General features: G+C 40.5%; 1 protein-coding gene across 2 annotated transcripts in view; it reads left to right on the top strand.

The window, feature by feature from the left end:
• Window positions 1–24,051, top strand: part of ERN1 (endoplasmic reticulum to nucleus signaling 1) — a 60,039-nt gene extending 35,988 nt beyond the window's left edge. Inside the window, exons 5-22 of one of the 2 annotated variants that reach the window (XM_030533977.1) lie at window positions 596–668; window positions 2,159–2,281; window positions 3,211–3,312; window positions 8,504–8,765; window positions 9,084–9,162; window positions 10,581–10,743; window positions 11,460–11,578; window positions 12,025–12,216; window positions 12,954–13,158; window positions 14,356–14,446; window positions 14,813–15,002; window positions 18,182–18,281; window positions 18,903–19,102; window positions 19,663–19,810; window positions 20,357–20,484; window positions 20,923–21,046; window positions 21,628–21,695; window positions 22,071–24,051. In XM_030533977.1, the coding sequence (XP_030389837.1) occupies window positions 596–668; window positions 2,159–2,281; window positions 3,211–3,312; window positions 8,504–8,765; window positions 9,084–9,162; window positions 10,581–10,743; window positions 11,460–11,578; window positions 12,025–12,216; window positions 12,954–13,158; window positions 14,356–14,446; window positions 14,813–15,002; window positions 18,182–18,281; window positions 18,903–19,102; window positions 19,663–19,810; window positions 20,357–20,484; window positions 20,923–21,046; window positions 21,628–21,695; window positions 22,071–22,298 (2,595 nt within the window). In that variant the 3' untranslated portion in view covers window positions 22,299–24,051. Of the gene's footprint in view, window positions 1–595; window positions 669–2,158; window positions 2,282–3,210; window positions 3,313–8,503; window positions 8,766–9,083; window positions 9,163–10,580; window positions 10,744–11,459; window positions 11,579–12,024; window positions 12,217–12,953; window positions 13,159–14,355; window positions 14,447–14,767; window positions 15,003–18,181; window positions 18,282–18,902; window positions 19,103–19,662; window positions 19,811–20,356; window positions 20,485–20,922; window positions 21,047–21,627; window positions 21,696–22,070 lie in introns of both variants that reach the window. The other variant, XM_030533976.1, reaches the window with a different exon arrangement.

The raw sequence follows: 24,051 nt of genomic DNA, 5'->3' as shown, positions 1-24,051 counted from the left end.
TATAGAATTTGGCCATCATAATAATTCATTGCCTTTTTAATAACACAGTTTGTATGAAGATCGCTGAGCTTTGCAGATGCTAATGTTGCACCCCTGCAAGGCAGGTAAATATATGTATACTTGATAACAGGTGCGGCAATTAAAGCACAGTGTTGGGACATGGACAAGGTTGCACAAGTCGGTGGGAGAGTTAGGAATAAAACCCAGGATTCCTGGCTTCCAGTCCTCTGTGCTATAAATATTTCCTCCTTTCCTGTTACATTTCTCGTAAAACATTGAGAAGTCCCCAAATGAGCTGTATTGGTTCCCTGTGCCCTTGAACACAACTGGAAAAATCACACTAATTTCAAAGTGTAAAAATATTATGATTTAAATGAGCTTTTTCATATTTTTCCCCTAGAAACTTCCATTTACAATCCCTGAGCTTGTGCAGGCATCACACTGTCGTAGTTCAGATGGGATTCTGTACATTGAGAAGTCCACAAATGAGCTTTATTGGTTCCCTGTGCCCTTGAACACAACTGGGAAAATCGCACTAATTTCAAAGTGTAAAAATATTATGATTTAAATGAGCTTTTTCATATTTTTCCTCTAGAAACTTCCATTTACAATCCCTGAGCTGGTGCAGGCATCACCCTGTCGCAGTTCAGATGGGATTCTGTACATGGGTAAGTTCTAGTTAATCTCTCCATGGGTTAACTGATTTAGAAGATTGCAACATTACCCACCAGCAACTGACAAATACAAACTGCCTGAACCAGACAGAGGACTCTTGCATGAAAACGTCATCTCAGCCTTGGCTGTTAATTATAGCCTTTCGTAATATTTTCTGATAGAGAATCTGTTAAATACAGCATTTACTGACACGTGAAGATAAAAAGTCAACTGCCTTCCCTTAGAAGGAGAATAGCTTCTCAGACCATTGCATTGTCTTTAAAAAAAAAAAAAAAAAAGTTACTCTCCCACTACAGAAAATGTAATTAACTTTATTCTGACACAAATACATATTTAGCTCAGTTATATGGTATATTTAATCACCTTCTCATGCTTATAAATATACTTGCCTCAGCCAGCCAAAGGCCCCTGCCTACATTACAACTATGAGTCAGGAAACTGAGTTACAACATGCTTCTAAGTTGTAGTGTAGGGGAGACCTAACTGGGGTACTGTCCTGGATGGTTCAAATCTGAAGCCTGGTTACATGGTCATGGTTAGGTTGAATCTACAGTCCAGCTTTTAACCATGTTGTAACCAGATCTCCTGCTTCATTAATAGTTAGGGGGATTTACGTTATTCTGCCTGGTTGGCATCTTTGGAGATGACGCCAAATCTGTGACAACCTGGAGGAAATCTGCACTCTCTCCTTCCTTCTAGCTCTCCAGTTCACATCACTCTGTTGAAAACCATTGGGGGAGGAGAGAAAGCAGGTTAACAATTTGACACTTCTAAATTAGGCTGCTACAGACTATGGCTCTGATATTTGGGTTTTGAGGACTAAAATCCATTATCAGTTTGGAATCATAGAATCATAGAGTTAGAAGGGACCGCAAGGGTCATCTAGTTTAACTCTCTGGCAAGATGCAGGATTTGTTATATCTAAAACATCCAAGACAGATGGCTCCAGTCTCCTTTTGAAAACCTTCAGCAAACGAGCTTCCATAACCTCCCTAGGCAGTCTGTTTCATTGTCCTACTGTTCCTACATGTGTAGAAACTGATCATTCCTTCCCACCATACTGTGCTACAACAAACAGCACCTCAGTCTTCTTCCTTTCCTAGCATAAGGATTTTCAGTCCTCAAAAATCTCTTCAGTAACCATTTGCCAATTGGATATTGTGAATGTGATAACCTTATTTTACGTGATAGTGCTTATAAGGATGTCATAGAAATGTTGTCACTATGCTTGCCAGTACCTGCTAGGAGTCAGTAACGTTAAATGAGGGGACAACAATGTTCTTTGGTTTCTAGTTTTGGTTATTGTCCAAAATTATTTTGTTTAACAAAAAAAATTTTAAACATTTTCCATGAAAAAAATCCCAAACTATGGGCCCACTAGAGAACTACTTCTCAAATCAAAAAAGCTTTTTAAAAGAGCCTGGATTTTGTATCTAAGTATTTTTCAGACTGAACAGTAATGCAATTTAACTGGTGATTTCAGGAAAGAAGCAAGATATTTGGTATGTGATAGACCTTGTCACTGGGGAGAAACAGCAAACCTTAACGTCTTCATTTGCAGAAAGCCTTTGTCCATCAACATCCCTCTTGTATCTCGGGCGAACCGGTAAGACACTTTTCCCTCTGCCGCTTAAAAGAAAGTTTGGCTTTTTGGGTTCATTTTAAAGCTAGTGCAGGCCCATAAAGGATAACCTTGTGATGATAAACTCATGTTTGTTTAATCTCCTAGAATAACTTCTGGAGGTGGTGGCTTTATAATGTACACAGAAAAAATGATTTGCCTTCTGATAGCAACGGAGATGTGCCATTTTATACATTCACAGACTAATGTGTGTTCTGCATATAGTGGTGCCTGTATAAGTATTCCTGGGGCTGACTCCCAAGAGAAGTGGCTTTTAAATTCTGTTGATTCAATGATGTACCATGCTAGCAGCTTGTAACCGTGGTTGCATCTGAAGCTTTTGGTCTTCATGAATAAATGGGTTGGGGAAATGGAGACAGCAGCTGTCATAGTGAAAATACAAATGCTCCGTTCTAAGTGAAGAAGATTAAAATAGACCAAAGACCTATATTTGGGATGTCTCTCTGTAGGCTGTGTTTACAGATTTGGCATTTGATCTGTAGATTAATCTGTTTTTCAGAATATTTTTTAAAATAATCTTTATTGCAAAAATTCTGTTACAGAACATATTGCACCTAATTTGGAAATGCAGGGATTGGTTGTAGATAGGAATGCTATGGAAGAAGTCTTGGAGGAAGAAATACAAAGAGCTGATAAAGTGGATTGGAGCAATGCCTACTGCTTTTTGTCTCCTGAGCTTCCTTCTGAGCAGTAGATTTCAGTGGAACAGAAATTAGTTGTGTCTTTAAGTTCCGTGAGGTGTGACTGTATCTCTTAGTGCTAGAAAAAACCTAAAAGAAGGCTAAAAACATGAAAAGCAGGATGTGCATTGTCCTGAGAAGTGTCTGGCATTACAGGTGACTAGTTCTGTTGTCTCCAAGGATTATTTTCACAGTGTGTGTATTTTTTAACAGAATACACTATTACAATGTATGATACCAAAAATAAGGAGCTCCGATGGAATGCCACCTACTTTGATTATGCAGCCACTGTACCTGATGAAGATGTGAAATACAGTAAGAACTTTGATCTTGTCCTTTGCATTTTTTTCACTTTTGCTATAGCTCCAATATCCTAACATTTTTCTCTGCAATGGGCAGAACCAACCCCTCCTTCTCCCCACCTCTGTATCTACACACTGATCCTTTTAAGTTGCTCTGCCCTGCCCCCTTCCTTTCTCTTCTCTCTTCTCCCCCTCCGTGCCCCCCCTCCCTCCGCTCCCCAGGGAAAAACTCAATTCAGCCACTTAGTCCTGGAGTCGTTTCTTCAATCTGAGTGCATATGTGGCAAACCTTTAACTTGTCCAATCAGGGAAAGGATGGCCCTACTGCTCTGGCACAGATTTCTTGTGTGACTTTGGGCAAGTCACGTAATCTCTCAGCGTCTCAGTTTCCATAGCTGTGAAATGGGATAATAATTCCCTGCTACATAAAGAGGTTGAGAAGCTTAAATCATGTTTGCAAAGCTTGTTGGCATCATCCGTTGGATAGCACTAAAGAAATGCAAAATGTTATTGGTGTTGATACTATTGATAATGATTTGCACTTACACCTGATGATCTCAACAAGTGTGATAGTGCAAAATAATATGACTATTAGAATAGAACAATAGTTATGTATGAAGAATACAGTGTATCCTCCCCAGAATTACAGTGCCTGCTGTTTGAGCACAGAATGAATGATCATAACGTTCTTTACAGCTACTGTGTGGAAGGGGAAATTTTGGAAGAGGTAACTGTTGGGGCTAAGTTTATTAAAAACAGTGGGTCTTCATGTGGATCAGGAGAATGGCACTGCCTAGTTGTGATCTAGAGAGAATAACTTTAAAATACACATGAAATTTAAAACTTGTTCTGTGGTATGGAAAAGAGCACCAGGTAAGTGAGTTAGAAATAAAAACAAGAACCTTCGAGATCTGAGTCCCAGTGGGTATTTCTTCACCTTGCAAAACTATTGCACAATGGGAGTATGCCCCCAAATTATGGTAAATCACAAACTTTACATGGAAACAGTTACCTTCCCTTTCATCTTATTGGGAAATGTCTGCAGCTTTTCAGTACTGATACTGCTTTTTTTTAAACAAACAAATAAATGTTTGACTCTGGAATAGGCAGCATTAAATTCCAGTGTCACGTGGCTTTCCCTGTAAATCTTGAATATTTCAGCCTAATTCCTGAATGTCAGAGTCGCTTCTAATGGAAGTAATCAAAAAGAAATGTGCATGACGTGGTTTTGGTCTTTAATTCCCAGTTAAGGCCCCAGTCCTGCCATGGGAAGACTTGCTGACTCCAGGGGGCTGTGTGCAGGTGCTGGGGCCTGCCCAAGCATACTGTGTTGCGGGACTGGGCTGTATGTATTCTGAATCTGGTCATTTTAAATAGAGCAGAGAAGAACTTTCGGCCTCTGAGCTGGGGATTGCCAGTTATACAGGAGTGGTGCTGTCTTGTAATGTGTGTTTGGAGATCCTGTGGTTTATATGATGATTACTCTGTATGTCAAGAAGAGGCAGATCTGCAAGTCCTTAGAAGTGCATGCCGAGGAGCTAAATTAAACAATATATTATTTCTGCTGGTGAGAGAGAAGAACATATTTACAGCAGGATAATTTCAAGAACTCTTGAGCCACACACTAGGGCTAGTCTTTTTCAGTATAAAATGAACCAGTCTAAGGGCTTGTCTACACAGAGACTTAGTGCAAGGCAAGCCAACATGTGAATCTACAGCGCAATAGCTTGCTGTGCACTAACTGGCCATGCAGACTCATAGACTCTAGGACTGGAAGGGACCTCGAGAGGTCATCGAGTCCAGTCCCCTGCCGTCGTGGCAGGACCAAATACTGTCTAGACCATCCCTAATAGACATTTATCTAACCTACTCTTAAATATCTCCAGAGATGGAGATTCCACAACTTCCCTAGGCAATCTATTCCAGTGTTTAACTACCCTGACAGTTAGGAACTTTTTCCTAATGTCCAGCCTAAATCTCCCTTGCTGCAGTTTAAGCCCATTGCTTCTTGTTCTATCATTAGAGGCTAAGGTGAACAAGTTTCCTCCTTCCTCCTGATGACACCCTTTTAGATACCTGAAAACTGCTATCATGTCCCCTCTCAGTCTTCTCTTTTCCAAACTAAACAAACCCAATTCCTTCAGCCTTCCTTCATAGGTCATGTTCTCAAGACCTTTAATCATTCTTGTTGCTCTTCTCTGGACCCTCTCCAATTTCTCCACATCTTTCTTGAAATGCGGTGCCCAGAACTGGACACAATACTCCAGTTGAGGCCTAACCAGCGCAGAGTAAAGCGGAAGAATGACTTCTCGTGTCTTGTTTACAACACCCCTGTTAATGCATCCCAGAATCATGTTTGCTTTTTTTGCAACAGTATCACACTGTTGACTCATATTAAGCTTGTGGTCTACTATGACCCCTAGATCTCTTTCCTGCCATACTCCTTCCTAGACAGTCTCTTCCCATTCTGTATGTGTGAAACTGATTGTTCCTTCCTAAGTGGAGCACTTTGCATTTATCTTTATTGAACTTCATCCTGTTTACCTCAGACCATTTCTCCAATTTGTCCAGATCATTTTGAATTTTGACCCTGTCCTCCAAAGCAGTTGCAATCCCTCCCAGTTTGGTATCGTCCGCAAACTTAATAAGCGTACTTTCTATGCCAACATCTAAATCGTTGATGAAGATATTGAACAGAACCGGTCCCAAAACAGACCCCTGCGGAACCCCACTTGTTATACCTTTCCAGCAGGAGTGGGAGCCATTAACAACTACTCTCTGAGTACGGTTATCCAGCCAGTTATGCACCCACCTTATAGTAGCCCCATCTAAATTGTACTTTCCTAGTTTATCTATAAGAATATCATGTGAGACCGTATCAAATGCCTTACTAAAGTCTAGGTATATCACATCCACCGCTTCTCCCTTATCCACAAGGCTCGTTATCCTATCAAAGAACGCTATCAGATTAGTTTGACACAATTTGTTCTTTACAAATCCATGCTGGCTATTCCCTATCATCTTACCACCTTCCAAGTGTTTGCAGATGATTTCTTTGATTACCTGCTCCATTATCTTCCCTGGCACAGAAGTTAAACTAACAGGTCTGTAGTTTCCTGGGTTGTTTTTATTTCCCTTTTTATAGATGGGCACTATATTTGCCCCCTTCCAGTCTTCTGGAATCTCCCCCGTCTCCCATGATTTCCCAAAGATAATAGCTAGAGGCTCAGATACCTCTTCCATTAACTCCTTGAGTATTCTAGGATGCATTCCAGCAGGCCCTGGTGACTTGCAGGCATCTAACTTTTCTAAGTGATTTTTTACTTGCTCTTTCCTTATTTTCTCTTCTAAACCTACCCTCTTCCCGTAAGCATTCACTATGTTAGACATTCCTTCAGACTTCTCAGTGAAGACCGAAACAAAGAAGTCATTAAGCATCTCTGCCATTTCCAAGTCTCCTGTTACTGTTTCCCCCTCCTCATTGAGCAGTGGGCCTACCCTGTCCTTAGTCTTCCTCTTGCTTCTAATGTATTGATAAAAAATCTTCTTGTTTCCCTTTATTCCCATAGCTAGTTTGAGTTCATTTTGTGCCTTTGCTTTTCTAATCTTGCCTCTGCATTCCTGTGTTATTGGCCTATATTCATCCTTCGTGATCTGACCTAGTTTCCATTTTTTATATGACGCCTTTTTATTTTGTAGGTCACGCAAGATCTCAAGGGTAAGCCAAGGTGGTCTTTTGCCACATTTTCTATCATTCCTAACCATCGGAATAACTTGCTTTTGGGCCCTTAATAGTGTCCCTTTGAAAAACTGCCAACTTTCCTCAGTTGTTTTTCCCCTCAGTCTTAATTCCCATGGGACCTTCCCTATCAGCTCTCTGAGCTTACCAAAATCCACCTTCCTGAAATCCATTGTCTCTATTCTGCTGTACTCCCTTCTACCCTTCCTTAGAATTGCAAATTCTATAATTTCATGATCACTTTCACCCAAGCTTCCTTCTACTTTCAAATTCTCAACAAGTTCCTCCCTATTTGTTAAAATCAAGTCTAGAACAGCTTCCCCCCTAGTAGCTTTTTCAACTTTCTGAAATAAAAAGTTGTCTGCAATGCAGTCCAGGAACTTATTGGATAGTCTGTGCCCCGCGGTGTTATTTTCCCAACATATATCTGGATAGTTGAAGTCCCCCATCACCACCAAATCTTGGGCTTTGGATGATTTTGTTAGTTGTTTGAAAAAAGCCTCATCCACCTCTTCCACCTGATTAGGTGGCCTGTAGTAGACTCCCAGCACGACATCACCTGTGTTTTTTTACCCCTTTTAGCCTAACCCAGAGACTCTCCACACTTCCGTCTCCTATGTCCATCTCTACCTCAGTCCAAGTGTGTACATTTTTAATATATAAGGCAACACCTCCTCCCTTTTTCCCCTGTCTGTCCTTCCTGAGCAAACTATACCCATCCACACCAACATTCCAGTCATGTGTATTATCCCACCAAGTTTCAGTAATGCCAATAATGTCATAGTTGTATTTATTTATTAGCACTTCCAGTTCTTCCTGCTTATTACCCATACTTCTTGCATTTGTATATAGGCATCTAAGATACTGGTTTGATCTTGCCTCCCAGCTTTGCCCTGACCCTCCTTCCTCTCTGCCATTATAGCCCGTGCTCCCTCCTGTTTCCAACCCATCTCCCAGGTCTTGTTCCCCACTTACCTGTGGGCTTTGCTCACCTGTCCCCGTCGAACCTAGTTTAAAGACCCTGCTACCAAGCACTAAAAGTCCCATAATGCACTTTGATGGACACAGCACTATGTCCAAGTGCACTACTAGCACGTTTTAGCAGGGTCCACACAGCCAGTTAGTGGGCAGTGAATGTCTTGAAGTCTTTAAACCATGATTTGAGGACTTCAGTGGCTCAGACACAGGTTTGATACAGGAGTGGGTGGGTGAGATTCTGTGGCCCAAGTTGTGCAGGAGGTCAGACTGGATGATCATAATGGTCCCTTCTGACCTTCAAGTCTAAGTCTATAAGAATGCACTGTAGATTCACACTCTGGCTTGTCATGGACTATGTTTTCTTGTAGACAAGCCCTAACAGATTTTAGTAGCTCATTTAAGATTCAAGTACTGCTAATGTATGTGTTACTATAGCCATGAATAAGCAGGAGACCCAGATTACCTCTTGTGTATTTGTATGTTTTAGAAATGTCCCACTTTGTATCTAACGGAGACGGGCTAGTGGTGACTGTGGATAGTGAGTCTGGGGATGTGCTGTGGATTCAGAATTATGGTTCCCCGGTGGTAGCTTTTTACATCTGGCAGCGTGAAGGACTACGGAAAGTAATGCACACAAACGTGGGAATAGAAACACTGCGCTACCTGACCTTCATGTCTGGGGAGGTTGGACGCATCACTAAGTGGAAGTATCCTTTCCCGAAGGAAACAGAGACCAAGAGCAAGTTGACGTGAGTATAAATATTAGTATTGTTTTCAGGTCTGGCTTGATGGTGCTTTGCAGTACTCTAATTAAAAATAGTGTTTCTGTTCAGTTACTTAATAGAGCTGCTATTCTATAAATTGCAAGATAGTAGAAGGAGAGACTACATAATTGGCACCTTCCTCTTTAACATTTACTGAACATTGTGTTTGTACAGGAATAAATAAATGCTGATGATGCCAGTGACTCAAATTTAAGAGTCTCTAAAACAGTGTATGATCGAGTTTGTAACTCGGGTGATAAAACCAACCATTTGGAACTTTCTTCCTAATTTTTGTTGTTCTAGGCCTACGCTCTATGTAGGAAAATATTCAACGAGCTTGTATGCATCTCCATCAATGGTGCATGAAGGAGTGGCTATTGTGGTAAGTTAGATACTTCAGGACTTTGATACCATGTTTTGAAAAGCCCACTTTCTAGTATTATGTATGGTTTTGTGCTGCAAAGTTGAGATCTGACTCTTTATCCGGTCTGTAATGCTGGAGTGTTTTAAGCCCATCTCAAGTTATCATTTAAGACTGTTTGTGCTGGCAAAACATTAGAAAAATCACAGCTTTGTCATAGGAAAAAAATGCAAGTGTCGGTTTCAGCGGGGAAAAAAAATCTTTTTTTCAAATCTATGGAGTGGTTTTTATTTTTAAACCTGCTAAGTACTTAAATTCATTCAAATGAGGAATAGCCATAATACACATGGAATATAGATACAATGATTCTTTGTGAGTTATGGTTATTTAGTGATTCTAGATCTTGTTGTGATAAAGTATAATTAAAATGTTACTTACAGCACTGGAAACCACTCTTGAAATAAGGTTGGATTGTTAAATTTTCATAGTTTGCTGTGACTTCCTTGATTTGTAATTTGTTACTTTAAAAGGCCTAGATGCTCAGGAGTCCTCTGTGAACTGCCTTTATTATTTAACTAAGATTATAGTCCTTATGGTTGTGAAGATCCCTTTCCAAATATGAAGAGAGAGTAATCTGCGCAGAGCTTCTTACCCACAGTCTCCTGTACAGCATTCCTAGCCTTTATAGCAGGGAAATGTTGAACAGTGACAGGATATCAATCAAACCATGTAATTTAGGAAAGCATATTATAGCTAGTCAGGAAGTATCTCTCTGTGGCTGAGCTGGGACGGAAGCCCTCTCACATCTGAACCAGAGCGTGGAGTTCAAGTTCTTTATCAAGGCTGTTTCTACCACTATTGACAATGTGTTGTGGTTATTGATGTTAAAGTTGCACCCAGTTCATACTGTTGAAAGCAACAACATTTTGAGATGTTGAAGCAAGGTTTTATTTGCTGGCATTGTAGCTAGCCAGGGGGGAGGTAAAGATCCTTTTTCCTATTTAAAAAAAAAGGGGGGGGCAACCCCACCTCCTAACAAAGACTCCTTGTCTCAATAATGCAGGATCTAATGTCTAAGGCTGCGTGAACTATGGCTGAGAGCATAATGGCTTTCATGTTTACCTGCAGTTACTGCATTGCTGGCATGTAACCTGTTGCTTGCTAACACTTTCTGATTCTACGGTACAAGAGGCATGGTATATGAAGTATAAACCTCAAAGTAATGTAGAGCTTCCCACCTGTAATTTAGCAATAAAATATTTTGAGTTAAACATTTACTTAATTCCAAGGGAAAGCTTGTGGTATTTCAAATATGACTTTTGAGTTAGGTCCCGTGTCTTTTGTCTGAGTTAGACTGGTAAATTCTCTGAGGTTTTGTAAAGTATTGTGTAGCGATATAGCGTTTTGTTAACTGTAATAATAAATCTCTGTCTTTCTAGCCCCGGGGCAGAGCCATACCTCTGTTAGAGGGCCCCAAAACAGAAGGAGTTACTATTGAAGACAATGGCGAGTGTGTTATCACTCCTAGTACGGATCTAAAATTTTCACCAGGATTGAAAGAAAAGAAACTTAACTATTGGAGGAACCACTGGCTGTTAATAGGTACCAGGAAGTCAGTCATATTCCCCCTGCTCTCTGTTGCACTGTCCTCTGGTGGACAAAAGCAATAATCCAAGCAGAGATTATTGTTACCATATACAAAGTATTTTAAATTACATCCAAAACCACTACATTAAAGGACTGTAAAAGATGCAGTCAAGCACTCAAAAGTTAGAGGATGCCTTACAATCCTAATTTGGCCCTCTTATGCATATGCATCATGATACAGTTTGTAATTACATGATCACATCCTATATTTTCCAAAGGGCCCCCGTCTCATTCACTGCACAAGGTGGGCAATGCTCACTGAATGGGTAGTTATTCAATATTTATTTTCAACAAGAGACAAAGTCAGGGTCCAAAATTACAGCCAGAGCCTGAGCACAAGTTCTGCTGAAGTCAGTGGCCATAATCAATACTTGAAGGTTTACAGCCTTTAAGAGCAAGAGCATTGCTTCATTTCAAAGGGCATGTAACAGTTTTCAGGTATATACCCAAATCTTCCAAGCTTTGGGTCATTCCACAGGGACAGTGCTCTGGTGTTAAGGTACATATAAGAGAGCCTCATTTTATTCTAACCTGTCATACTGTGATGGCCTCAAGCCATTTTATTAATGCAAATAAGCCCGGAGTATTGCTTCTTGGCAGAGATGCCAAAAATCAAGCATGTTTGCCCTAAAAAGTAACCATTCTTGTAACAAATGTTGTTTTATTTAAAGGGCACCATGAAACACCATTATCAGCCCCTACAAAGATCCTGGAGAAATTTCCAAGCAGTTTGCCTAAACGGCATGAAAATGTGATTCCAGCTGACTCTGATAAAGCCAGTTTTGAGGAGGTTTGTGAATAACTGAAGAAGCCACTGGAAAATTACAGGGGAAGGGAAATGAAAATTTTGGGAGAACTTGGACTCTGTAGGAAAAAGTGTAGGGAATTTTCCCAAATTCTTTGTGGAAGTGCAGCACAATACCCTCCCGTGGCATGTCATTGGCATTATTCTGTGTTATAGAACTCTTGATATCAGACTTAAGGCTGAGTCCTGCTTTTCCTTCCACGTGCAAAAGCTCCCATTGACTTCAGTGGAAATAGTTCATTGAATAAATGAACTGCAGGGTCCTCAGAATATTTTGCTGTGAGCCACCATTACATCCAAGAGAGTCTTGCACATCATTAAGCTTTTAAGAAATGGTCCCTCATTGAAATGTACGTTATATATGCTAGTACAGCTGCAAAATACATTATCCAGTGAGACTTTGAACTGATGGAGTCTTCTGTGTTTCCTAGGTTATTGGTATAGTTGAAGGTTCCTCAAAAGAATTGCCTCCTACCATTCCAAAGGACACTGAAGAGAAGCCTAGTCAGCCTGTACCTCGGCCAGAGGCTCCCGTAGATTCCATGCTGAAAGACATGGCTACAATCATCCTGAGCACTTTTTTGTTTGTTGGCTGGGTAGCATTCGTCATCACTTGTCCAATGGTAATGCTGATTGCTCTTGGTATTCTAGTGAATTGTGAGAAAGGGCTGTAATGTTTGGCAGCCTAGCCTGGTAAAGATGATGCAGGAGTTGGGGAGGAAAAGAGTCACCACTTCATAAAAGAAGGGCAATTCTGCTTTCTCCATTAGCTATCAGTAATAACGATTATCACTGTGATAACTCACAGGTGTGCAATCTGACACACACTGTTACACTCGAGACTTTTCCTATTCCACCTGCAAGACTCTCCCATGGATTTTTGCCCATTGAGAGAGAGAGAGAGAGTGTGTGTTTGTTTGTTTGTGTTTGTGTTTGTGTTTTGCTCTCTTTATTTTGTTCATGATCCAAAGACCATTGAATTTACCAGAAGATCCCCCATACATTTCACTGGGCTTTGGATCAGGCCCTGTATTTTTACTGTTTAATGATAGCTATCCAGTGTAAAGATGCTTTTCTATGTGAAAATAAACTTCAGGCTAATGGCATTTTTTGCTATAACAAACAACTGGCCTGAGTTATCAGCCGTGCTTTAAAAATGTATAACAAGGTAGAGACTCTTTAATTGCACTACCAGAAATAAGTTAGGAATCTGGCAATGAGAAGGTTTTCACTCAGAGGACAGTAGAATCTGCCCTTTCTGGATGCTGAGTCATGGACGTGCCTTCTCGTCGGCATGTCAGTTGAGATTTTTATTCCTTCATTGGTGTGGCGTTAAGACCATCTCTCTTTCCTCCTGAAGAGTACGCAGCAACAGCAACTGCCCTTCAGTGCCCCCAGCGATCTCCCCCCAGAGACAGACTTTTTGGACACCTCCTATGTGCGGACGGAGAGTTCAGCCACCAGCACACCCAGCGTGTCTCCCAAAGCATCAAACCATTCAGCGTATTCCAACCTCTCTGGCTCTGACACTGGGAGATGTCTCTCCACTGAGCAGGAAGAGGGAGGTAACGTTAATCTAACTTATTTCGTAGTGTGTCCCAAAAAGAATTAAAATCAGAACATTCATAACATTTCCCCCAATGCCAAAGGTAACAAAGTACAACAAGGAGTGGGGGACGACAAAAGTAGGATATTGAAAATATTTCATAGATTAAGACCTGAAGGAACCATTGATTTGTGACCTCCTGTTGTATAACACAGGCCAGAGAACTTCCCTCCCCTTTGATTCCTGCAGCAAGCCCATGACTTCTGGCTGAGCTAGAACATCTCCTAGAAAGGCATCTGGTCTTGAATCCTGATTTTTGGGATTCACGTGCACCAATTGGGTATATTCTCTCCATCCTTATTCTTGAGGTCTTCTAGTAAGAGGTGACTTTTCAAATTCTTTTTTCAATGCTGACGAGAAGTTTTTGTCATTTTAGGCTTAATCCTACCACTGACTTCATTAGAAGGTTTGCCTGGGTCAGGAGTGCAGTACTGAACTGCTCATAGCCCATGTGCTCACTGGCATATTTGAAATGGGTTGGCAGCCTCAGTCCAGACCCTAATGCAGAAAAATCGAGCTTATTTTTAAAAAATTGTTGTATTGGCATTAATTGAAGCCAAGAATTGAGTGGACCATGGAAACTGGACTCCCCTCCCCTCTGCATGTTGTCTCTGGTCCCTCCAGGGAAGTAAGTTCCACCACCAGGGCAGTACAGTGCCTGCATTGCACTCACTCTCCAGCGCTGTCAGTTCAGCACCTTCCCCCAACGCCACATCACATAAGCATTTTAAAAACTGGAATGAGCTTCTTGTCTCCTAAAAGCTACTTGTCTCATGTATGTCCCCAGCCATGACCTTTTGTGTCGTAAGAGCCAAAATTCAAAAGGGCTCCAGCCCCACTGGGGCTGTCCTGATCTTTACACAGAATGTTTGAATTTGTGAATTGGATAGTCTGGTGTCCAGACACCCAAGCTGTATGCACAGGTGCAGTTTGCATGCCCAAATCTGCCTGTGCAAAAACTTGTTAGCAATTTATATATAGTTTTGAAAGTCTGGCCCTAGATCTCCTCCCTCCCTCTTCCTTAGTTCTCAGTGTTTTGCATTTAAACTTGAAAGAGAAGGTTTTACATACCAACTCCATATGGAAATGCAACTGCAAAGTGCTGACTTTTAAAATCTGCCTTAAATTAATCCTTTTGCTGCTTGCTTTTGTTCAGATGAGGACACGCGCATAGTAATGGTCGGCAAGATTTCATTTAGCCCGAAAGACGTGCTGGGACATGGAGCTGAAGGAACAATTGTTTACAGGTACAAGACAATATATGCATTTGATTTTAGAGCCCAATTAATGCCCCACTATTTTTTTGAGTATTTTAAAAAAAATTCTTATGGTCTAATATGAATGGAAACGTTACCATGGAACTTTTAAAAATAAGCGGTGGGGGGGGGGGGGGCACTTTTCTGCAGTGTCCCTTCACTAACAAAAATCCAGGGTTATGTTGTCATTTGTAAATGTTTGTTTGAAATGAAAGCATTGAACAGAGGCACCTTGTCCATCACTGGAGAAGTGCTTTATTAATCTATCTGTGTGAAGTGTGTTCCATGTAACCCACTTATCTCGGTGCACAGATTGACTCAAAGAGGTTTCTCAGCTGTATGGTTCACTGTCTACAGAGGGACATTTGATAACAGAGATGTGGCGGTGAAAAGAATTCTCCCCGAATGCTTCAGCTTTGCTGACCGTGAGGTGCAGCTGCTGCGTGAGTCGGATGAGCACCCCAACGTGATCCGCTATTTCTGCACTGAGAAGGACAGGCAGTTTCAGTACATTGCCATAGAGCTCTGTGCTGCCACCTTACAGGAGGTAACTGGTCACTTACAAACCTAAAAGATTGCTAAAGCAAAGAGCTTTTGCTGTCGGGAAAACGCAGAGAGAAAACACAGGCTGTGAAAGGCTTCTCAATGTCAAATGCTTAGCTCTGCTCTGAATCTGCAGTTCAGGCACCTGTCATATGCAGACAACGTTTCTGATGTTATCCAAATTACCATCTGTAATTGGTTATTTATTTTTACAATGTAGTCGTTGGTGTCTGTGTAGTTAAGAGGCTTTCCTCCTCATATCATCATCATCCCTTTAGTGTTATCACAGTCCAGGGTGAATCTGAGACAGCCCAATTTACTGTAATACTCTGGTATCTCAGAAGCAAAGGATACAGCCTCACGGGCTACACACAATTGCTGTTTTCCTTCTATCTTGTAATCAGCAACTGTAATAAAGAGAAGGGATATGGCATCAGTGTCACAGTGCCTGCCAATGCCCTGGTGGTAAAACAGAACAAGAAAACTTTTTCTTACCCCTCCTCCTCCCTGGCTTTCTGCTGCCCAGACAACATTCCTTTGCCCCGTTTGCTGTGTGTTCCTGCCATTTGGCTTCCCAGCCCTCCCCAGGTCTCTGATATAAGAGAAGGGACTATTGAACCTTCTATAGATGTTCTTGAAAAAGGCTCCTCCTCAGTCACTCTGTATCTCCCACCATGTGTAAGGCATCTGCTGCCCTCACTAGGAGCCTCTCTAAAATATTGCTTCTTAAGGCCTTAGCTTATCCTGAGAGCCGCCTTTTAAAGCAGCACAGCAGCATGAGTGTGCAGGTGGCGCATGTGCTAAGGAAAGCTTTGTGCGGAGAACTGAGGCAGCGGCTTTGCTTACCCGGGTGTGAGTAAGGCGCTGGACACCTTGGCCTACCTACTTTCAGCCTCTACTGGGCAGTGCTAATGAGCAGCATTTACGCAGAGTTAAATTCCTGTTGAAAGGCTTCTCTGAGCTAGGATAAAACATCAAAAGAATGATATTCCTTTAAAAACCAGGCCCTTTAGGGAAACTGATGAGTAAAAGCCCCAGCTATCTTGGGCTCTCACTGTGGAAATAAGAGATTTAATACTGAGCTGTAGAGTAGAAAGCTAATGCTGTGCCAGTTTTTAAAAATAGTAAATGGGATGGCTTGATAATTATAGGCCTGTCAGCCTGACATTGATCCCAGGAAAGATAATGGAGCTCCTGATATTGGACTCAGTTAATAAAGAATTAAAAGAGGATGATGTAATTAATGCAAATCAACATGGGCTTAAGGAAAATAGGTCCTGTCAAACTAACTTCATTTTTTTTTGGATGAAATTACAAGTATGGTTGATAACGGTAATAGTATTGACGTAATATACTTAGACTTCTGTAAAGCATTTGACTTGGTTGCTTAGGATCACAGGTACCCACACCACATTGTGATTAAAAATTAGAACAATATAAATTAACTTGGCATACATTAAATGGATTAAAAATTGGCTAACAAATAGATCTCAAAATGTAATTGGAAATTATCTTCGAGTGGGTGTTTTTTCAGTCAGATCTTGCAGGAAGTTGTCCTTGGCCCTATGCTATTTAACATTTTTATCAATGACCTAGAAGAAAACATGAAAGTCATGACTGATAACGTTTTCAGATGACACAAAAATTGGGGGATTGGTAAATAATGAAGAGGAGATGTCACTGATTCAGAGCAATCTGGGTCACTTGGTGTAAACTAGGTGCAAGCAAACAATATGCATTCTAATATGGATAAATGTAAATGTATACACCTAGGAATAGACTGTAGCCATACTTACAGAATGGGGCTTCATGCGAAGCAGCGATTCTGGAAAAGATTTGGGGGTCCTGGTTGAACATGAGTTCCCAGCATAACGCTGGGTCAAAACAGCTAATGTGATCCGGGGATACATAAAAAAGGGAATATCAAGTAGGAATAGACAAGTTATTTTACTATTATATTTGCCATTGATGTAACTGCTGCTGGAAAACCGCATCCAGGACTGTTGTCCGAAATTCAAGAATGATGTTGATAAATTAGAGAAGGTTCGAAGAAGAGCCACAAGAATGATTAAAGGATTAGAAAACATGCCGTATAGTGATAGACTCGAAGAGCTCGATCCATTTAGCTTAACAAAGAGAAAATTAAAGGGTGAGCTGATGACAGTGCATAAGTATCCATGTGGGGAACAGCTATTTAAGAATGGTCTTTAATCTAGCAGAGAAAGGTATAAAACGATCCAATGGCTTGAAATTGATGCCACAGATTCACACTGGAAATATGGTATACGTTTTTAATGGTGAGAATAATTAGCCATTGGAATACTTTACCAAGGTTCATGTGGGATTCTCCATCATCAACAATTTTAAATCATGATTGGCTGTTTGTTAAAAAGATCTGCGCCAGGAATTATTTTGGGGAAGTTCTGTGGCCTGTGCTACGCAGGTCAGACTAGAAGATCACAACGGTCACTTCATACCTCTATGAGTATGTACAAATAGCTGGGTTTTTGCTTTGGTACCCAGACTGGGGAGGGGGGGAGGAAATTTAGTTGAGTGAAACCCAAAACAGAAAGTTTCATTTCATTTCAGTGGAGGGGAGGGAGGAAGTTAATCTTTTTAAAAATAAAGTTGCAGTAAAATTCTAAACGGGCATTTTGAATTGAAAAATCAAAATGTTATGTTTTGAAAATGTCGAAACTCAAACACTTGGGTTTTTTCTGAATTATTTTTTCGGGTGGGGGTGTAGTTTGACCCAAACCAGCAAATTTGACTCAGACGTACAAAGTTGCAACTTGAATCTGCATTTTTGGCAAAAATAAATAAATGTTAGGCTGAAAAAAATTCCCTCTGCTGATCTATTGAGCAGTCCATTGCCCTTCGCTTTTATTTGCGATCCCCTTGTAAATAAAAGTCCTTCATTTGAAAAGCATGCTGGAGTGGCCCAGCACATAGGCTCTCTGCAGGACAGGCTTGTAGAATTTTAGTACAGTCTGATATCTTAAAGTTCCCCTTTGTCTGTGGGATAGGCTCTTGCAAGAGCATAGCCAGCTCTCATTAGACTGGGTAGAATTCACCTCTGTTGAGGGAGCTCTTCAGTGGCCTGGGATCTGTATAAAGACCAGAGTATAAGGAACGTGCTGGGGTTTCAGGTTTACTTTCTGTTTTCCCTTATATAATGTATAGTATGTGGAGCAGAAGGACTTCAGTCGCCATGGCTTACAGCCCATTATCCTACTGCAACAGACGACATCTGGTCTTGCATATCTACATTCTCTCAATATTGGTAAGAAGGCCCTTTGTTTCGATTTCATGTACGTTTTATTGGTTAAGAAGCAAAATAAGCCAGCCTGGTGCAGGGAGCCTTGGCAGCCATGTAGTTTGTTGCTGGGTGGCTGGGAGAAGTGGAGACCAGTCATTCTTTTTCTTTCCTTTTTTAAATAACAATACTGTTCCACGATGCCCATTCACAGAGTGGCCATGATAGCGCAGCACTGGGAAGCAGGAGATCCAGCTTCTGTTCCCCCCTCTTCCCTAGGCTTGTATGTGACACAACCCTGCTATGCCTCAGTTTTCCCTATCTGTAAAATGAGGATAATACTTCCCTGCTATATTAGTATTTGCTTTGAGCTTCTCAGCTACTGTAGAAGTAGAAAATAACGAATGATGGCTCTGGAATACCTGGGGGAGGGGGTGATGGCTCTAACAAGAACTTGCAAGATTTGAAGGAAATGGAGTAGAATAGGCATCCCAAATGAATAGGCAGCAGGTTCCTTGAACTTAAGCCTATGGATCCCTGAACATTAACAAAAACTGCTTCAGCACTGTGAAAGGATTTCATTCCAAATAAATAAAACAATTAAAAATGCTCTTGGTGCTTGTATTAATTAATTGGTGCTTGTATTAGTCCACAGGGATTTGAAACCTCATAATATCCTAATTTCAATGCCCAATGCCCATGGCAAGGTCAAAGCCATGATTTCAGACTTCGGCCTGTGTAAGAAGCTGGCAGTGGGCAGGCACAGTTTTAGCCGTCAGTCTGGGGTGCCAGGCACAGAAGGGTGGATCGCTCCAGAGATGCTGAGTGAAGATTGTAAAGACAACCCTGTAAGTCAGTCACAATTGTTCTTGTTCTAAGGGTTAGAGAAGTTCCATGGAGTGGGATTGGCAAGTGTCACGTTGTTGCCGTCAGACCTTTACGTCCACCGTTCGTTGCCTATTCATGCAAGCTGGTTTGGAACTAAAATGTCTGTGGACTAATTTTCAGAAGTTCTGAACACAACTCTCATTGGGGGCTGAACTTCTGATCAGTGGGCTGTTGCTGTATTCTCCTGTACCATATTTTGTAGTCATAGTGAAATCAAAGTGATCACCCAAGGGGCCACCAAAAATCAGTTATTTACTCATGGTGGCCTTTAGCGATAGAACAGAATTGTACTAGAAAAGTGGGGATTCTTTAAGTGGTCACTTAAGACTGGAGATGTTCTTGGAGGTGGGCTTTAGTGCAGGATTTGCCATGTTCTAATTACTTTTGAATATTGTGGAGAGAAGTGTGATTGTAGAAACTTCTATTGTTCTCTCAGATGCACAACTGACTTGTGAAGTTGAGCCAAAGTATTGAATAAATTATATTGTGATGTTGCTTATAAACCATATATTATTTGCAGACATACACGGTGGACATCTTTTCGGCTGGCTGTGTCTTCTATTATGTGGTTTCTGAAGGCAGCCATCCCTTTGGCAAATCCCTGCAGCGGCAAGCCAACATTCTACTGGGTGTTTACAGTCTGGACTCCTTAAATCCAGAGAAGCATGGTAAGCACGTGGATGTTTTCCTAGTCTGTTAAAGTAAAGCACTGCACAGTTTATTCTGTGGGGCTCAATAGCTCCCAGAACACCAGTGGAAATGGTCTGAGACCTATGAATCACCATGACCCCAAAGTTGCTATTGTGAAGTACAAGCACTTGAAATAATTATATGGGAAGCTCCTTTTAAAAAGTTAGCCCTTAAAACTATTGACTTTACTGTCCAAAAGCATATAACATTGAGTGATTGCAAAGTTTTGAGCCCTCTGAGCTTTACTGTGATAGTTTTAAGAGGAATTTAATGTGTATCCGGGATGTTCAAAAGATTGAAGTGACCTTTGCTCTTTGCTGTATTGGTTCAACCCCAATGACTTTCTGATGGGTTGCACAGAGTATAAATCAGGGCAGGATTTGGCCTGTTTTTTGTAGGCTGAGTGTCTGACTGGAAATTCTAGATCTCTGACAAACTTGAAGGATTCGTGATGGCTTCTTAAAGACTGAAAACAACTTTAACTGTTTCAGACAGTCTGGGAATAATCACCCTTTTTCTCTTAGATGACATAATTGCTCGTGACTTAATAGAGCAGATGATAAACATGGATCCTCAGAAACGTCCCTCTGCCAGCTGTGTGCTGAAGCACCCGTTCTTCTGGGATCTAGAAAGACAGCTCCAGTTTTTTCAGGTCTGTCAACTTTTTATTTTGTCAAGGATTAAACATTCTCCATATGTTTTCAAAATTGTCTATATTAAAACTTCAAGTTTAAAGTCTTTGAGATAGTTGCATGCAGAATTGGCAGTTGATGAATGTACAGTGTAAGGAACAAAGAAGTGAGGTTCTATGCTTAGTCAGAGCATGTATGGAAATGCTCGGCCCTTTGGAGGGTTTCAATCCAGTGAGCATATTGGGTTTTCTATGTTGAAAGAACTCTTGCAGATAGCTCCTGACTGCCAATCCTGTATTCAATCCAGTTACATTGTACTGTCTCACAGCAGCAAGCAGACGTTTTTCAGGACACCCTTTAATCTGGCAGAGGGTGGCAGTTTGTAATTGGGGGGTGGGGGTGGGTAGGAACTGGAAGTAAAAATACAGCATTTGAAATAACTCGAATGTTTCTTTCAGGATGTGAGTGACCGAATAGAAAAAGAATCTCTAGATGGTCCAATAGTCAAGCAGTTAGAGAGAGGAGGGAGAGAGGTGGTAAAAATGGACTGGAGAGAGCACATCACGGTTCCCCTTCAGACAGGTAACTGAGAATATATTCCATAATAATGTAAGGGAATGACAGGCTATTATCTCTAACCTGCATGTACAGGAAGGCAGCAATACCATTGGCTCTCAAATTTGTTACATGAGATCTCAGCCTGCAATTGAATTGTTCTAAATTAAAAAGTACATATAGGTACACCTGTGTGCACACATGTATATAATCCTATTTTAGAGCTGAGTGACTTAAAACAAGCATGAAAACATAAAAAAAAAGAGTGTAGCAATGTCAGGCCTATTTTCTATTGTTTATTTACCAGGCTTTAGTGGTATTTACATTTTATTTTTTAAGAGCAGAGATGATACAGTTCAAAAATCATATGGGCCACGCATGCATCAAACTGTTCAATATTCTGCATTGTCAATATGCCTCCTGCACTGATTTTTTTCCTTTAGTGTTTGAAAAAGGTTGTAATACATTAAATCCTGATTTACCTGGCCAGAACATTACAAACAGCTCTTTCACATGTTTTGGCTGCAAGTATCAGCTCCCTGGAGGACTTTGTACACATCAGTTCATTTAAAAATAACCAACCAAACACAGCCTATTTGCTTTTGCAGATCTTCGAAAATTCAGATCCTATAAAGGGGGCTCAGTACGGGATCTTCTACGGGCGATGAGAAATAAGGTAAAGGGGTGTGTGTGACCCAGCATCAAACCACCTTAGAATCTGTACCATGTAAAACTTTAGCCACCCATACCTGTCATATTCTCCATGCCTGTTTAGAAGTATAAACAGCATTTTAAATAACTTGAATGTTACACATTCTATTTCCACTAAAATGTTATGGTTTCCACCTAAAACATCTTTTTATTGGCTTATCTTAGGTGGTGTTCCACTTTACTACCAACAATCCACCACTATAAAATGACTCTTGTCGTTTAGTAAGGCTTCTTTGGCCACTAAACTGCTTCTTGTTCATGAGCATCTCTTTAGTATGTTGCATAGAGGAAGAAAGTGAATACCCTATAAAGAATGCTTATCTATATTTTTTTTTTCTAGAAACATCATTACAGAGAACTGCCCCTGGAAGTGCAGGAGACGCTTGGCTCTATCCCAGACTATTTTGTATGTTATTTCACGTCTCGTTTCCCTCGCCTTCTCCTTCACACCTACCATGCAATGCAAATCTGCAGCAGGGAAAGACTCTTTCAGCATTACTATAGTCAGGACTCTGCAGAGCAGAGACTTCCATTTGAGAGGATGGGGATGGAGCTCCCTTCTCTGTGATGAACATTCCAAGCATAGGGCTGTGAAATTGGCCTACCTTTAGCAGGGACTAGTGGGATCATCAGAGAGTAAAATGTCTCTTTGAAGAAACCAAGCTTTCTAACGTGCCTTATATTGTGTCTGCGCTGGAGCAGGAAAAAGACAGTAGAAGCACAAAGAACGAGTGCTAACTTCAGGAAAGCATTCAACCAAGCTGTGGAGTTATCCTAAGGCGGCTTTTAAGAAAGAAAGTGAAAATGGAGTGCAAATAGTTGTGTGTAAACATCATTCATATGTTGAACATACTTACATTGATTTTATAATTTGTATATTTTACTGCACAAAATCAAACAGTGACTGAAACCATATCGTTACTAGGCATTAGGATCTGGAAGAGGAGCCTTTTAGTTGTAGCAAATTATCCAAACCTGCTATTGCACTACTGCCATATTCTCATTTGAAACAGTGTCTTAGATACAATATAGTGATTGTAAAGGGAATAATCTGAAAATATCCAAAACCTGTAAAGAGAATGTAATTTCTAATTAATCAGTGCAACCCTGGAATATTAGTCCCCAGTTCTTGGGTAGCTACAATGCTATCCTATTGATTACCGATTGGAAAAATCGGTCAGTTTTATTTACTTCACAAATGCAAGACTCCATGCCATGGTGTTTTGAGAGATCAGCCAAATGTTCATAGAAAGGAAATGGCAGTATTTGGCTTAGATCACAGTATTAAAAACTGAGCTATGCCATAATTTGGAGAAGCATATTCAGATGTCCGTTTCTAGTTTCTTTGTAGGAAAGGAAGCCAGTGGGGTGTGTTGGACACAGCAACTGTCTGGCTGGAATTGTTCCTTGCTTTCTTCTTAAGAAGGTCTTCAGTTACTGAGCCAGAAGCAATGTGACCCTTCGGGGGAAAGGGATTGAAATATGAATTGCTCTAAAGAACAGTGAAATTATGGACCACATTTTTAATTGGTGAACGAAAGTAGTAATAAGCAATGGAACCTGAGTTCCTATCTGTCTGGATTGATGATGTCCAAAGTGAAACTTATATACATTTTCTTTACATTTGAAAGGATGCAGTATTCCTTTTCAGTGGCCCTAAAGCTGTGACAAGCATTAAGTGTGTGAAAAGCATTAAGAAATGCTGGGTTCTGATGTAATACATGTGTATTATTCTTTTACAATATATTTATTTAACATATTTATATTTATTTAATTTTTACTACAAAGTGGTATCAAATTTAAATGGTACAAGTATAAAGCATGCCAAATCTTTAAAAAAAACAAAAAAAAACTTTCTAGTGTTTTCTGTTAACCACTTTTTAATAACTGGAAGAGGAAAAGCTATACTGCATCTTTCAATGGAACTAATTTGTCTATTTTTGTTAATGGGTAAATCATGTGGAACAGGGAAGCTTTTGTCTGATTGTGCCATTGTGTCGTAAACTAGTAAATTATTGACGGTTACTTGTGTGATTGGGGCATTGCTATGGGATGTGTGTGTTTTCTTTTTTTAATGCAGTCACCTTCCTGAAGCTTAAATTTTTGGGAGTTTCCTAGTTTTACATTGTATGAAACCAGATATCAAGGTAAGATGCCAAATTGTGCGAGTTACATGTTTTTAAAAGCTTGAAAAAATGGTAGTTTTACCTAAGATGATTCAAAGCATATTTCATATTTTTATACCTCTAATGTACAGATCTTTTATAATTCTACTGAATGACTTGTACTCAATAATAAATTCAAATAGGTTTAGAAACTGA

The sequence above is a fragment of the Gopherus evgoodei genome, chromosome 15 (assembly GCF_007399415.2).
Source record: "Gopherus evgoodei ecotype Sinaloan lineage chromosome 15, rGopEvg1_v1.p, whole genome shotgun sequence".
Lineage (NCBI taxonomy): Eukaryota > Metazoa > Chordata > Testudines > Testudinidae > Gopherus > Gopherus evgoodei.
This window is presented reverse-complemented; position numbering and strand designations above follow the sequence as displayed.